This window comes from Camelus dromedarius, chromosome 4 (assembly GCF_036321535.1).
Source record: "Camelus dromedarius isolate mCamDro1 chromosome 4, mCamDro1.pat, whole genome shotgun sequence".
NCBI classification, from domain to species: Eukaryota; Metazoa; Chordata; class Mammalia; order Artiodactyla; family Camelidae; genus Camelus; species Camelus dromedarius.
The window spans coordinates 96,750,020-96,763,978 of NC_087439.1; the positions used below are offsets into that span (position 1 = coordinate 96,750,020).

General features: G+C 58.3%; 1 protein-coding gene across 9 annotated transcripts in view; it reads right to left on the reverse strand.

Moving 5' to 3' along the window:
• HDAC4 (histone deacetylase 4) overlaps window positions 1-13,959 on the reverse strand; it is a 266,392-nt gene that overhangs the window by 121,297 nt on the left and 131,136 nt on the right. For 6 of the 9 annotated variants that reach the window (XM_064485328.1, XM_064485329.1, XM_064485330.1 and 3 more), the window contains one exon: window positions 9,378-9,449. The exons of 1 other annotated variant lie outside the window; for it this stretch is intronic. In XM_064485328.1, the coding sequence (XP_064341398.1) occupies window positions 9,378-9,449 (72 nt within the window). Of the gene's footprint in view, window positions 1-688; window positions 1,113-9,377; window positions 9,450-13,959 lie in introns of those variants that run through there. 2 more of the 9 variants (XM_064485335.1, XM_031452551.2) reach the window with 1 other exon arrangement.

A 13,959-nucleotide genomic window follows, 5' to 3' on the forward strand; every position in this document is an offset into this window, starting at 1 on the left:
GAAATATTTAAAAATAGAAGGTGTTTCTTCCACTTGGCGGAGGAGGAGGGAGGGCAGCAGAGGGCGCCTGAGGCAGGGCTGCACTTCTCGGGGCGAGCCACCCTCCTCGGGCACGGGGCGGGGAGGGAGGCCGGCCTCCTGGCAGCCATGAGCGCTCCCCCCCTGGGCTTTCTGGAAACCAGCATGCCTGAGCTGGGCCTCAAACGCCCAGCGAGGAAGGTAGCCTCCTTCAGGGGCTCTGTGGGCCAATGGGGACAGGGCAGGGGGGAGACGGACAATCCAACAGGCCATCGGAAATGTGGGATTTTAGCGTGTGTTGAGCCAGGCCCCTGCCCCCCGCCCGGGGGCCACCGCGGTCATTCCCTGCGGCCCAGTGACGGTGGTGTCCCTCCTCTACCAGAGGTGACAGGAGCAGCCCAGGGAGGCAGGTTCTCCTCCCCTGTCTCTCCCTCCCCCCCCCGCCTCCTCTCCTGACCTGACAGGTGCCCGGCTCGCCCACCTTGCACCTCTGCACTCTCCCCCCGCCAGTCCTCCCCGCTTGGTTCCTTCTCCATCAGCCGTCTGCTCCCACCACGTCCCCCTGCCAGGCTGACCCGACCCCGCCTGGAAGATCACCAGCCTTTCCACTGCGGAGCCCCTTCCTCACCACACAGTTTACTCACTGCAGTTACTGCCGGTCCTCTCCTACCTCAGTATAACATGAGCTCCACAAACACAGGCATCTTGGCTCTTCCATCAACGTGCGAATCCCAGGTGCCAACAGCAGTGACTGGCACCGGAAGCCTAGTCACTGTGGACGGAGCCCGAGGCCATCCTGGACCACGTGATTTAGCACCGCAGACACCCACCCCACAGGGAACTTGTCTGCCCTCAGTTGCTACTTTTTCTCGACAGCATTCATCACCTTCTGGCACCTTCCAATGTCCTAGCTAATTCTCTACCCCCAAGCTTGCCTTCATGAGCGTATCTGGACTCCTGCCCCCACAAGTAGTGAATATAAATCTTCTGAAGTCCACGTGGACGAGTCATAAAAACTGACCATACGGCAAGTCTCAAAAAAGGTCAAAGGCTCAGAAATTTCTAGCCACAACACCGTGTAACAGAAATCAGTAACAAAAAGATGACGTGAAAAACCTCGTACTTTCAGGTGAAAAACACTTCTAAACATCTCATTTTTTCAAAGAAAAAAGAAGCATGGAACACATTTTAAAGAGGCTACAAATTAACTGTTCTAACCTAGAACTTGACCACCACCAACCAGAGCTCAGCAAAGCAGCTCCACTGGTACCAGAGAACCACGGGACCTCGCACGCTTCCGTCAAAAGGAAGGAAGGGCAAAGGTTAATGTGCTGAATGTCCAACCCAAGCATTTAGAACAAGAGCACCCCCTAAGCCACCCCCGAAGGCAGAACAGGAATGAATGGAGCAGAAACTAAACGCACAGGAGTGTCACCAGAGCTGATGAAACAGGCAAGGTTTCAGCCTTCGACCGACAACAAGACCTACAGCGTGCTCCCTGCCCCGACGACACCGGCTCTGCATGTTCCCCGCGTCCCCCCGGAAACACTGGGTGGGGGTGGCTCACGGAAAGGTGGATAAGGACACCTGCGGGACACGGCGGCTCCCCCCGCACCACGGGCCTCCCGAGGCTGGCCACACACAGGGTGCTCAGTGGGCATTTGTGGGACCAAAAGGAACACCAGCCCCTTCCCCTCGGGCTCCTGACCCACCAGCGAGCCTCCTCTGCTTCTTCCCATCTGTCCCGCTGTGCACCCACTACCCAAGGACCCTGGTCCAACCCTGGGCCCATTGGAGTGCTCAGAACCCAGGCCACTAGCAAGCCGGAGGGCCTGGGCCCGGACAGTACACAATGCTGAGAGACTCCAGAAACGGAGACTCTCCTCAAAGACAGCACTTCATCCTCCCAGAGGGCAGGCTGGCGGTGGGGCTGAAGTGTTACCGGGTGTTAAACTGTGACCGTGTTCTCAGTCAAACCACGGAACACAGACCAGAGGTAACAGGAGTGGCCCCCAGACCCTGGCCGAATGTGCTTCTAGACACATTGAAGGGGTTTGCAGACTCCGGATACACCGCATGCACATGCCACAGCCCTGAGTACAGAACCAGAGGCTGGTGATGGAAGAGAGAAAAAGACAGAAAGTGCTTTATCTGCAAGCGGGGTCCTCATGCACCAACACCTTCCCGCATCAGTGCCGCGTCGGGTGCACAACAGAGCAAAATCCTGAGCTGGGGAAAAGCCGGTTTTTCTGCCTAATAACCACTTTCCAGTCCCGCATGAGGACACTCGGGGTCGGCGGATGTGGATTTTTTTTTTTTATTAACTCACCAACACAATTGCAGAGAAAACGCAAATGAGGGAGAACCAAGTTCTGGGAGTCAGAAAAGACACAGGTGGTTAACAGGCACCTGCCTTATCAGTTACAAGAAACCGAATCAGAGCCTCATGGGGCTGAGAGCTGCAGCTCGAGGGCCCCTGACGCAGGAGAAGGACCTGTTCAGGAGCACAGTCACCTGACCCCGGCCCCACAGCTGAAGGGGCCCCGACCCATCTTCCTCCCCAGGATGCGGGCGGCCTCGCCACACCTCCCAGCAGGTCAGCAGAGCTGACTAGCACCAGGGAGATGTGCGAGAGCAGGGCGGGGAGCCCTGGCCGCCAGGGTGCCCTGTGACAAAGACAGCAGGGTCACTAGACGGGCCAGAAAGCCTGGCATCACGGGAGGCGGAGCCCTGACAACACGGCCGTGGTGGGAACCCACTGCCCGGGGGGAAGGAGGCCAGGACTGAGGTCTGGAGAGAAGGGCAGACCCGCCACCAGGCAGCGATCAGGGCGGAAGGCGGACCTCGGCGGAAGGGGCCCAGGCCTCGGGATCTGGCAGGAGAGGTGTTTCCAGGCCCCAGACAGCACTCCCTGCCGAGTGAAAAAGCCAGGGAAACCAAGGAAGGAGACAGGAGGAAGGCGGAGAGGTGGAATCGAGAAGCGGCCCGAGAAGTGAGGACGGGAGCAGGGGTGAGTGTCCCTTCTCTCCAAACCAGCCAGCCCCGCGCCTGGCGCACTCGGAAGCCCAGGGGGCACGGCGAGAGCGGCGTCACTGTCACCGGCGGAGGCGAGGCTGCAGGAGCCACAGGGCTCCCAGAATCTGGGCCTCACAATCAACTGTTAAGGCCAAAGACAGGGAGCGACATGGGGACAGACGCGGGACCGGGGCTGGATCTGCGTTACAGGAAGCAGAAACACGGGAGCTTGGTTTGCCTTTCCTCTCGAAACACCATCCCAAGGCACCAAATCCAAAACTTTATCCCGTAAAGGACGACCTGGGGAATTCTCCCCTTCCTGGACTCATCAGAACCGAGAGGCAGGGGCAGCGGACAGGAATCGGGCCAGGCGACGGGCCTGGGCTCTGAAGCAGCAGCTCCGTCAGTCTCCTCTCCGGAGCGGGGTCCTGGGCCCGCGTTCTGGGGGCGGCACCGCCCAGCAGGCTGAGCTCCCGAGGCTCCTGTGGACAGAAATCCCACCCACGCGCGCACCTGCGCAGCTGCTGGCGGGAGGCCAGGGCTCGCCACCGTGAGTCCGCTCTCTGGGGGCCAAGGCTTGTCGGCCAGGCTCAGTGTTAAAGACGGATACGTCGGCATTAAACATTAAGCAGGTCTGGGTGCGTAACGTCGCGAAGGGCAGACATGCCTCCAAGTTTATAAAACACGGCGTTCAGGGAAATGCCCAGGCAGGTGCAAGTCCTCACGAGAGGCGTCTGCAGCACAACCCCAAGCACTTCTGTTGTCATGTTTTTCTCCACCACACAGGCTGGTTTTGCTTCGTTTTAAAAACCAGAGTCCTGGGGGGGCCATCACACAGGCTTCTGGGCTGGTGGGGTTTGGGGGGGCCAGGAGGAAGCAGCAGAGCCGGGGGCTGGGACAAGTTGACCGGAGTGGACCAGTGAGTCGGGGCGCAATGAAACAGAAGACGGATGGAGAGCCCAGTGGAGCCCTCCCGTGTGCTGGACGACACCTGCCCGCCTCCCGGTCCCCTGATGCCACCGTGCCAGCTGAGCAGCCATGTGACACCAGAGAGGCAGCCCAGGCTCAGAGGACGAGCCACCTGCTCCAGGCCACTCGGGGGCAGGCAGATCCCGCTGCCCTGGGTCCAACAGTAGCTCAGCTGGGCCCAGTCCTGATCCCACACACTCTTCTCCTAACACGGAGCGCAACGTGGGCAGGCAGGAGGGGCGCTCTCTGTAACGGGGGAGGAGGAGAGAAATGGGACAAAGACACAATGCTGTGTGTGCCACGTGCTGCTCCCGGCACCTGCCCCAGGCACTGGCGCTGCCGGAGGGTGCGCAGTCTGGTGGGAGAGGACCAGTGCTGGGGGCGGAGGTAAAGCAAGTGGCCTTAGAGGAAACTGGCAACTCTGCAGACTCCCCGGAGGACATCTCGGGAGCCCTGGGAGGCCCAGAAGGGCAGGCCATGGAAATTCTGGGTGGAAGCAATCTTCAGCCATGGAGGGGAGGCTGGTTCCGCAGCAGCAGGCGGGGCGAGTGAGGCAATGACTGAGGAGGACAGTGCAGGACTGGGCCCTTCTGGCCCAGAACCACTCTCAGCTGTAAGCTCTCCTGTTCCCCACAGCGACTCTGAGGCCAAACAGCTCATAAACGCACTCAGCAGGACACTGCTGCTGCGGCCAGGGCTGCGATCACACTCGGGGTCTGAAGCCACGCAGGCTGCAGGCATCTCAACCTGGTCTTAAGCCACGCTTAAGTTCACCCAGGCCGGCAGGCGAACTTGATGGAGGCGGGTGGAAAAGTGCTCAACCATTTTTCTCCTTTCTCTAACTGCTGGCTTTTGCTTTGGCTTTATGGTCTATACTTCGTTTTCCTCCAAAAATTAAAAACGAGCGGACAGGAAGAGGGCGGCAGGTAACCCCGTCAGGCTGCTGCAGGTGCCGGCCAGTCGGCGGCGCGGCCCCGCTCCCTGCTGCAGCCGTGCGCAGCCGGCCTGCAGCCCAGGGTGCAGCTCATCACCCGGGGACAGTCTCCCCGCCTGCGGGCCCCGGCACTGCGCGGGGAACGGCCTGGCCCCTGAGCCAGCAAACCGAAGTCCTCTCCCTCCTGGCGCTGAGCAGGCCCAAACCCCAAACCCCAGCTTCACAGGGAACACACACAAAGGAGGACCGAGTGAGAAGCGTCACAAGTGAGGCTTTGTCACAGGGCTGGGGGCTCTACTTACTACAGAAATCAACAGCTCCCGGTGCCGGTGCTGCGGTGGGGAGACTGCAGCCCCCGACGTCACAGGCAGTCTTCCGTCTGCACTTGCTTCGCACCTCCCCTCCCCAAAGCCAACCAGACAAGACACCACCACGTGCCCGAGGCCACAGAAGTCTCAGACACCAGCTGACCTCAAAGGGTTCCCGCTCCAGAAGTCAAGGAGGGTCAAGATAACCCCTTTGACAGTGCGGTGGTCAAACACTCAGTAAGATTTGGGAATCCGTGGCTTTTAAAGTCAAACCTCTCTTTTTTTGTTGTTGTTGTTAGTTTGGATAAGTTCTCTAGAGTTTCTGTAGTTTCTTCCAAGTTTCCAGAATTTTCTTAAAAATCACATCTTTGTTATTCAGCCTTCAAAGGAAACCTGGCTAACCTGGACAAAAATGCCCATGGATGACGAGGGCCCTGTGTGAGGGCGGTGGGGCCCGTGCACTGTGCCCCAGGAGCCCGCAGAAGAGGCTGCCCTTCAGAGCAGCACCCCACCCTCAGGGCTGCTCCCCCTGCTGGCCCAGGGGCTCCTGGCATCCTCCGAGCTGCCTGTTCCCCAGGGCCTTCCCGCCCCAGGACTGCTGCGCCTGGCGACCCTGGGGAAGCAACCTTGCCTTAGGGACCCCACTTCCCTTCTGTGTGGGAGGATGGGCCCTTCAGATCACAGCAGGTGCCCCACAGGTGCACCTGGCCGTCCCCTGGGTTTGGTTTTCCCCCACATCGCTCTCCCACCCTGGGGCCCCTCCTGGGACCCCTTCCCCCAGTCCAGGCGGTGGGCGTCTATGGGGTCTGGCTCTGAGTGAGCTCACCCTCCAGTTCTGGAATCAACACTCCACACATTCACCACCACGTCTCTTTTCCATAATAAACAGGCGTTGTTTTTATAATCAGGAGAAAAGTATGTTCCTTCAAAATAACTAGAATGATTCAGAAATGAACGACTTCAACGTTTTCAAGCAAACCCCCAGGATCCACGCATGTGGCATGGGTTGGGGTGAGATCTCTCTCTCAGACGCCCTTCTCCCACCTCTCCGCTGCCCTCCGACTCCTGCATCTCCTCTCACCTAACTCTGAGCTGACGGTGTGGGTTCCAGGGCAACCGCCTCAGCTCCCGCCACCCTGTCTGCCCCAGGTCCCACCCCCGGGGAGAAAGGACAACACCCCCGGGGGGGGGGGGACATGCTGCAGCCTCGCCCCTCACTGTGACACTCCCCTTCTTCCAAAGCAGGAAGAAACCGGATGCTGACACAGAGTAACAGCAGTAGAGGATCCGTTATAACTCGGTGGTGGGCAGTGGCTGTATGTTTTCTCTCTTTTATGATAGAATTAACTATTTCACAATGAAAAATGTTAAAAACCAGAAAGAAAGAAATACAGAAAGGACAGGTGTGTTTACTTATAAAAAGGGGGAAGGTGGGGAAATGAGAATTAATCCAAAATAGCATTTTAAGTGTTTCCTTCTACAATACAAACTTCTCCAGTAGGAGAGAGTCTTGTATGAATTACCTCAAGTCAAGGTGGCCCACAAATAAAAGGGATGAACAGGGCTTTTCTGTTTGGAGACGCTGTAAGGACTACCCGGCTTTGAAGAGAACTGTTGTCAGAAAAGGCTGTGTTGAGTGTGCCTCCATCCACAACCGGGACAGCCACGAAACGAGGGAGACGGACGCTGGGGAGGCACGTGGCCTCTGCTCACGGTAAAAGCTGCGTGTTCAAGGGGACACTTCCCGCCGGTGAATGCTGGAGTTATTCCTGCAGATTCCATATATATGTTTGTTTTCACGCCACCGTGCGTCAAAAGATTACTTAAGATTAAACTCAGTTGTTGGAACATGTGCACCAGCAAACTGGGACTGACAGAAAAACACCTAAAAATGTTCCACTCCCATGGCACAAAAACGCGGCTTTAAAGAAGTCTGATTACTAATTCTCAAGTCATTATATAACCTGAGATGAGTATTTCTTTGCAGAACATGATTTACAGTAGATTGGAATGACCAAAAGCGGAGCTTTAAAGAAGGCCCTTTGCTTTAGTGGCTTCTAGGACCCACCTCCCGTGCGGGCTCCGGGACCGCGTCCGGCTCGAGCAGCCACGTGTGCGCCCCTCCTCTTGCCGCCAGCCACTCTCGGGCGCTGCCTCCACCTGCTTTAGAGTCACCCCACAAAACCACAGAGGCAGAAACACCAGGAAGCAGGGTTATCCTTTGACTCTGACCAGCGGAACCTGAAGTTCAATGTTACTGGCTTCCATTTCCTGGGGCCGCCGCCCTGATACACCATCTCTCAAGTTGGGTGCTTCTCCCAGAGAAGGAGGAGGGGGACCTTCTCTAACAGGCCACAGGGACAGCCCTAGCAGCCTGAACCGGCACCGTTGCAGCCACGTCACACGCCGTCCTCAGGACCCGTCAACAGGACCTTGAGCGATGACACTCATCCAGGAACCACTAACAATCAGACAATGCACTTGATCTTTACAAGAAACCGCAGAGAAGGCATTATCATCCCGCCGAGGAGACGAGGACAAAGTCGAGAGCCCCAGCGGCTCGCCCACAGCCACTGTCAGTGCGGCGCCAGGATTCCGGGCCCCTCCTCCCCAGGCTGAAGTCCACGGCCACACAGAGCTGGGGGTCCCACAGGAAAGCTCAAGAGCAGGGCGTGCTTCCCAGGCCGGGCAGTGGCTGCGCCCACTCTCCTTCCGGGTCACTTGGAACCCACCTTTTCAGTCTATCAACCACTGAAAAATCTCTTCCTCCGTCCCACACCCAGATGAGCACCGGGAAGTTGTCCGAAGATGCCCAAGTTACACAAAGATTCGGTGTTTGACAAAAACAACACCGGCAAAATGAACTCCGGAGAAAGCGAAATCAGCACTGTCTACACGGGCTGAAACAGGCCAAAGGGCACCTTCGTCAGCTACATTAACGCGCCTCCCCCCGCCCCCAGGGCCCTGGGTTAACCAGGACACCGCCCGCAGCTGGGACGGAGAGGGAAGGAGAGGCGGGGCACAGAGCGGGGAGGAGATGGGAGCAACCCCGCAGGAGGCCAGAGCCAGGCCCGGGGACACGGGCACCTTCTGAGAGCACCGGAGACACGCAACCCCAGCTTCGTGTCTGGGGAGGTGCCAGCAGCGATCCCTGGCGGGCCTCGGAGGATCACTACACAGAGAAAGAAATTGCCTCTCTGACACTTCCAGCCTCGCTTCAAGCTCTGATTTCTTTTTAAGAGGCTGGGAGAGGTGAGGCGACAGGGAGGCCAGCTGGGGGCCGGGGCAGAGGCAGGGGTCGGCGTGCCTCCCTGTCCCAGCCAGCCCTGCCCTTGGAGAGAGCGGGCGGGGAGGGCCACGGGGAAGGCCGGGTCCAGTAGGTGCCACGGAGCAAAAACCAGAGACAGAGAGCTTCAGGACGCAGCGAGGGCAAGGGTCCAGCCGTGCTGCCCTCAAAGCGCGGGCCTGAGAGTATGTGTGGACCCAGGACAACGGCTCCCCTACGACCCCTGGGCTGACACGTGCTCTCTTTGTTCTCCCTGAGGCCAAACAGCCCATGAAGATGGACATACGGGCTCTGAGCTGAAACCTCAGAAGAGGGGGGAAGGTGGTTCACAAAAAGAAACAGAAAAGCTTCCCTGGCCTTGTGGATTTGCCTAAATCATGGTATCTAGAAACACTGCACGTGGAACAAGAGATTTACGACAGCTGGTGGCTTTTGTTAATTAAAGCACAGAGAGCTGCTCGAGGGACAACGTCACTGACTCTGTTCACCCCTGAAGAGCCTGGGGCCCCGGACCAGCAGGGTCTGTCCACCCGTGTCCCCAGCTCGAGCCCAGAGCTCCTCCACCCAGACTCCCATGCGGCTCAGGGCCTGGAGTCAGACCCACCTTTGGGAGGAACACAGCTCCAGAGCTCAGGACAGAGAGAACCTGCATTTCTCAGCCACTGAACTGCGTTTAGCCACGCCCATTTCAGCGACAAAACCGACGGCCTATTTCACCCCAGGAAAGAGCACCCAACCCCCACGGGCCTGCCACCCCACCCCACCCTCCATCTCCCCCAGTACGGCGGGGCCTCAAACACCCATTTGGGGGAGCCGGCTGCCCCCAGGGCTGGCCGTGCTGACTTACCCGTGCTGGGCATGTGGTTCACGCGGGCAGGGTTCAGCAGCTCCACTGGCTGGTCCCGGCCAGAAAGTCCATCTGGAGGGCAGAGAAAGCATTTGGCTTCAGAAACTGCTCGCATTTCAACCAAACCACCTTACGCTCGGAGTCCGCAAGGAGCACGTCCCTGCCAACGGCGGACGCGAGTGGGTCCTTCTCCCTTGTCATCCACCGGGGGTTACTTCCACTGACGGAACCAAAGATGAAGGACCTTTTGCACAATAACCCGGACAGTCCCGTCGCAAACAGGGCGGCCACCGGTTTCCAGCCTGCGGGCATCTGTCCAGCCATCGAGATTCTTCTCTGCTTGGCGACCACCTTCCCCCCACCTGCACTTAGCAGGAGTCAGCCTTTCTGTAGGGACCACAGCACGAAGGCAATAAAAGCAGAGGAGCTGCTGGCCTCTTCCAGACTTGGCCCACTGGCCGGGCTGCCCCAGAAACCCAGCCAGGGGAGGCCCCGTCGGAAGCAGCTGTCGGTGAGTCTGCCTGCGGGCCAGTCAAGGAAACGAAGACACACAAACCCGCTCTCACGGGAAGACACCTGGCCAGGCACCTGCACCTCGGGCACGCTCCTCCCAAGTCCACCCGCGACTGTCCTGATGGCAGAGGTGGAATCGGAACCCACTCCCCACCTGAACCCGGCGCCGGCTGCCTTGAGACCGCCGGGGAGCGTCCATACTCTCTCCGACGGACGAGAAAGGAAATGCTGACAAAACTTCCAGGAATCACACTTTTGGTGTAAAATTAGCTCCTAACGACTGGTGGGAACGCCTGCGGTGACAAGCGCGTCATCACAGACGTCGTTACTGATTTTAAGGAGAAAGCACTGCTTTCCCAGAGCAGCCACAGCCCCCAGCGGACTTGCAAATCGTGACAGAAACAAGCAAGAGCAAGTCTGCTGACTGTGATAAAACCTGCTTTTTACCGAGAACGGGCACCACCTCCTGTGGCCTTCGAATGCAGGGCTCCGTGACCCCCGTGGATCTCTGGAGATGTGCAAATGCCAGAACAAAAACCCTGACCCTGAGGAGACACAGAAGTGTCTCCTGAGACCTGCAGACCCTCCCGAGGAAGGGGGGCGGTGGGGCAGGCGTCGCGGGCCTGCTCCCCTGCAGTGCCAGCTGCCTCTGTGCACTCGGGGACTCCACCGCCGGGACCTGGGGTCTTCTCTCCACCGTCAGCCACCCCTTCCTGATTCTGCCAACTTCAAAATATCAAAATGGCTCTAAGAAGATGTGGGGCGCGGGTTGGGGTTAAGACAGTCCAGCTCGCCCAGTCAGGAGAAGCACCAGACGCCACAGTCACCTGGGAGGCAAACCAGGCCCCAGCCGTCAGCCAGCTGTCTGCACCGAGGGCTGTCCCGGAGACACCCGACCAGCCCTGAGCCGGCCTGTAACCCAAATACCACGCCCCATGAGCCGCTTCACTGCCACTCACACAAGGACTCCAGACGGCGATGGAGAGGACGTTCAAGCCCCTTTTCCCGAAAGTGAATATATGAAATGAAAATTTCATTTTCAAAACTAAAAAATTCATAAAAGTCTATACATATTTCTAAAAATTCTAATCTCACTGTAAACACTTCCCCAAACACCAAAAGGCACTTTTGAAAAACCTAAACTAGCTGCAGTTTTCTGACGGCAGGGACCAGGAGCAGAGAAAGCCATCCTGCTGGCCCTGCAGCTGGGCCTGAGCAAGCCGGGGTGTTCCCTCCGGCTCCTCCCACCACACACGCCGTGCCCCCGCCCCGGTCTGGCCTCCTCCACAGTCGTCCCCTCGGTGTCCAGCCAAAGTTCCAGAACAGACCAGTGTGGCAAGCCCACGACCAGCAGTTTCCTGAGCCTTCACCAATGAGGGAACTGCAGCTTCCCGGGCTGGAGAGGAGGCCCCGGGGCCAGCACCGCGGCTCCAGCAAGGCCTTTCCTGGAGCTTGCGGCTGGGCTGCTTACGTCCACCCCAGCCCCGAAGGTCTGCTTACTCCAAAGCCACAGGCACAGTGATGCCTGGTAACGCGGCACCTTCACCCACACGGAGGCAGGAAGACGCATCCAATCTCAACACTGCCGACTCCGCGTTCGAGTCAGACGCGTGCTATCAGCGCGGGCGGAGGGTCTCCCCGGGGTCTTACACAGACGGCCGGCTCGTCTGGGTCTCTGGGCCCGGGTCGCGGTCTGCCCCTCTGAGTCACCGGAAAGGAATCAGTCGTAGGTACGCACTAGCTGGAGCACCAGCGGTGGCGACCGGCGGGGGAGAGCGGGGCTTGCCACGGGCGGGCCTGCAGCTCAGTCCCTGCTGCCCGGTCACTGGGAGGGGAGCTGCTGGTGCCCCCACCCAGGCTGAGGCCGGCTGGCAACCGAACAACCATAAATTCACGCCCGACCCTGCCATCTTCACATCTTGTCGGCTGACGTCAGACTTAGAAATTTCTGATCTGGAGTGAAAACCCTTCTGACTCGGCATCAGGACGCTGAGGCCGCATCGTCGCTCTGCATCGGGGACCAGAGCTGGTGCCAGGGCCAGATACGACCGGCGGCCTTCCAAACCCAATCCCAAGTCTCAGCGCTCGTCAAACAGTCCTGAGGGAGTGCAGCGGATAGAACCCCGGGACAGAGCAGGAATACGGAGACTGCATCTGAAGGAGCGGGGCTACGGGGCCGGGAAAGACGGTGCAGAACCCGACGTGAGTGCCCCGCCAGCACGTGACCGCGCAGCCCGGGGCAGAGCGCACCCAAGACGGAGCATAGCGCAGAAGGGACTCAAAGCAGCACTTCCTCCTGGCCGCGAAACACCCCTGCAAGCCGGGTTCTCCCTCATCTCGCTCCACTTGAGAAGCTAATTTTGGAAACTCCACTGGATGGGACCGTGGGACTTGGCGTCCTCAAATGGCACCGCAGTGCGCTCGGGGAGCTGGAAGGGGAGCCACACATGCAGAGGAGGAGCAGGGAGCACGGGTGTCCTCCATGTCCCCCCACAACAGGACTTGCCATCAGTGAGCACGCAGCACACGGCTGCACACGCAACGGCAGAGGAGCCACCGCGCTTGCGGAGGAAAGCATCCGTTTGGAGGTTATGAGTCCCAGCCTCACCCCGACAGATGCCTGCTGTGGTTCAGTGCCCTCCCCAGCTGGCGGCACACCTGGCTCTCGGAGTCCCATCAGAGTCCCACGCAGGGCGGCCCTCTGTACATTCACAGCCTTTGGAGCCAAAGGAACCTAACTTCCGACTCATCTGGCTACTCCCCACCTTTTACACAGTGGGGAGACAGCCCTGCAGGGCCGAGCACCATCCCCAAGACCATGCACTTAGCACCCCAGAACCTGGTTCTGTCTCAGCTGGACCCGAGAGGAGCCTAAACTAGACCCGCGGCGACAGGTGACTCACACGGATCTGTGCCCCGGCACCGGGACGTCGTCACAAAGGTCGGCTTCCCCCAGCCCCTAGGAATCTGCCCTAATCTGGATAAAGACACAGAGGGCAGAAAGTAGGGAAAGATAAGAAGAGACAAAAAGAAAGACAGAAGGGAAAGGAAGAAAGAAACACCAGAAAAAAGACAAAGTTGGGGATGAAAAGCATATCACACATAATTCATGCTTTCCAATTTTTAGGTCCAGATTTTCAACATTTCTGGGAACAGGAAGACAGAATCTTCTCTGCAACCCACTGAAAGAATCAAGCATGTCCCAGAGACACAGGTCCAGGGAGGCCCCGGGAGGCTGTAAGCCACACGGTGACGCCCTGCACGGCTGCCCGCCCCCGGGGATGACTGAGCCCCCCACCCCTCACCGCCCAGAGCAGGCAGGCCAGGCCTCACACAGCCCACCGGTGAGTCCTGGCGTGATGTGGATACTGCAGCCATTTCCATGACAACGCCCACCATCTACAAGACAGAAAAATAAAGCCTAAACTACAGACCTGAATAAAAGGGCTCAACCCCTTCCCTAATGTACATAGTTAAAGAGGATCTCCATCTTAGTGCCCATAAGGGATTGCACTTCTTGGACTAATTAAAACAGTACGTGAAACACATACAGATGGTTGTAAGAGATGGGGAGGGAGGAGCGCGGGAGTGTGTGATGGTCACAACTGGGAGAGAGCCTCCTGCCCCCTCCCCACACCACCGCACACCCTGCCCTGGTGGGGATGACAGCTACTTCATGAAGATTCGTCTGCTCCGAGGACCAGCGACACAGAGCACCTTTCACACGTTTACGAGCTGTTCTGAATTCGTCTTCGCCCTTTTAAAAAAACCGGGTCATTTGCCTTTTTCTCCCTGATGCAGGAGAATTCTTTAAAAGCCGTGACCAGCACCCCTCTACCAGTCACATGTTGCCGACAGCCTGTCAGAGACCACGGCTTCCTTCCCTAAGGTCACGTTTATCAGTCCTTCTTCAAAGCTTTCGCTTTTGGTGTCAGGTTGAAGAAGTCCTCCCCTACCGGGAGGCTGCAGACATGTTTTCCCGTATTGTCATCTGAAAGTTTGTGGTTTCCCTTTTATGTGTAAGTCTCTCCTTGCTCTGGTATTGATCTCTTTATATGACGTACAGCAG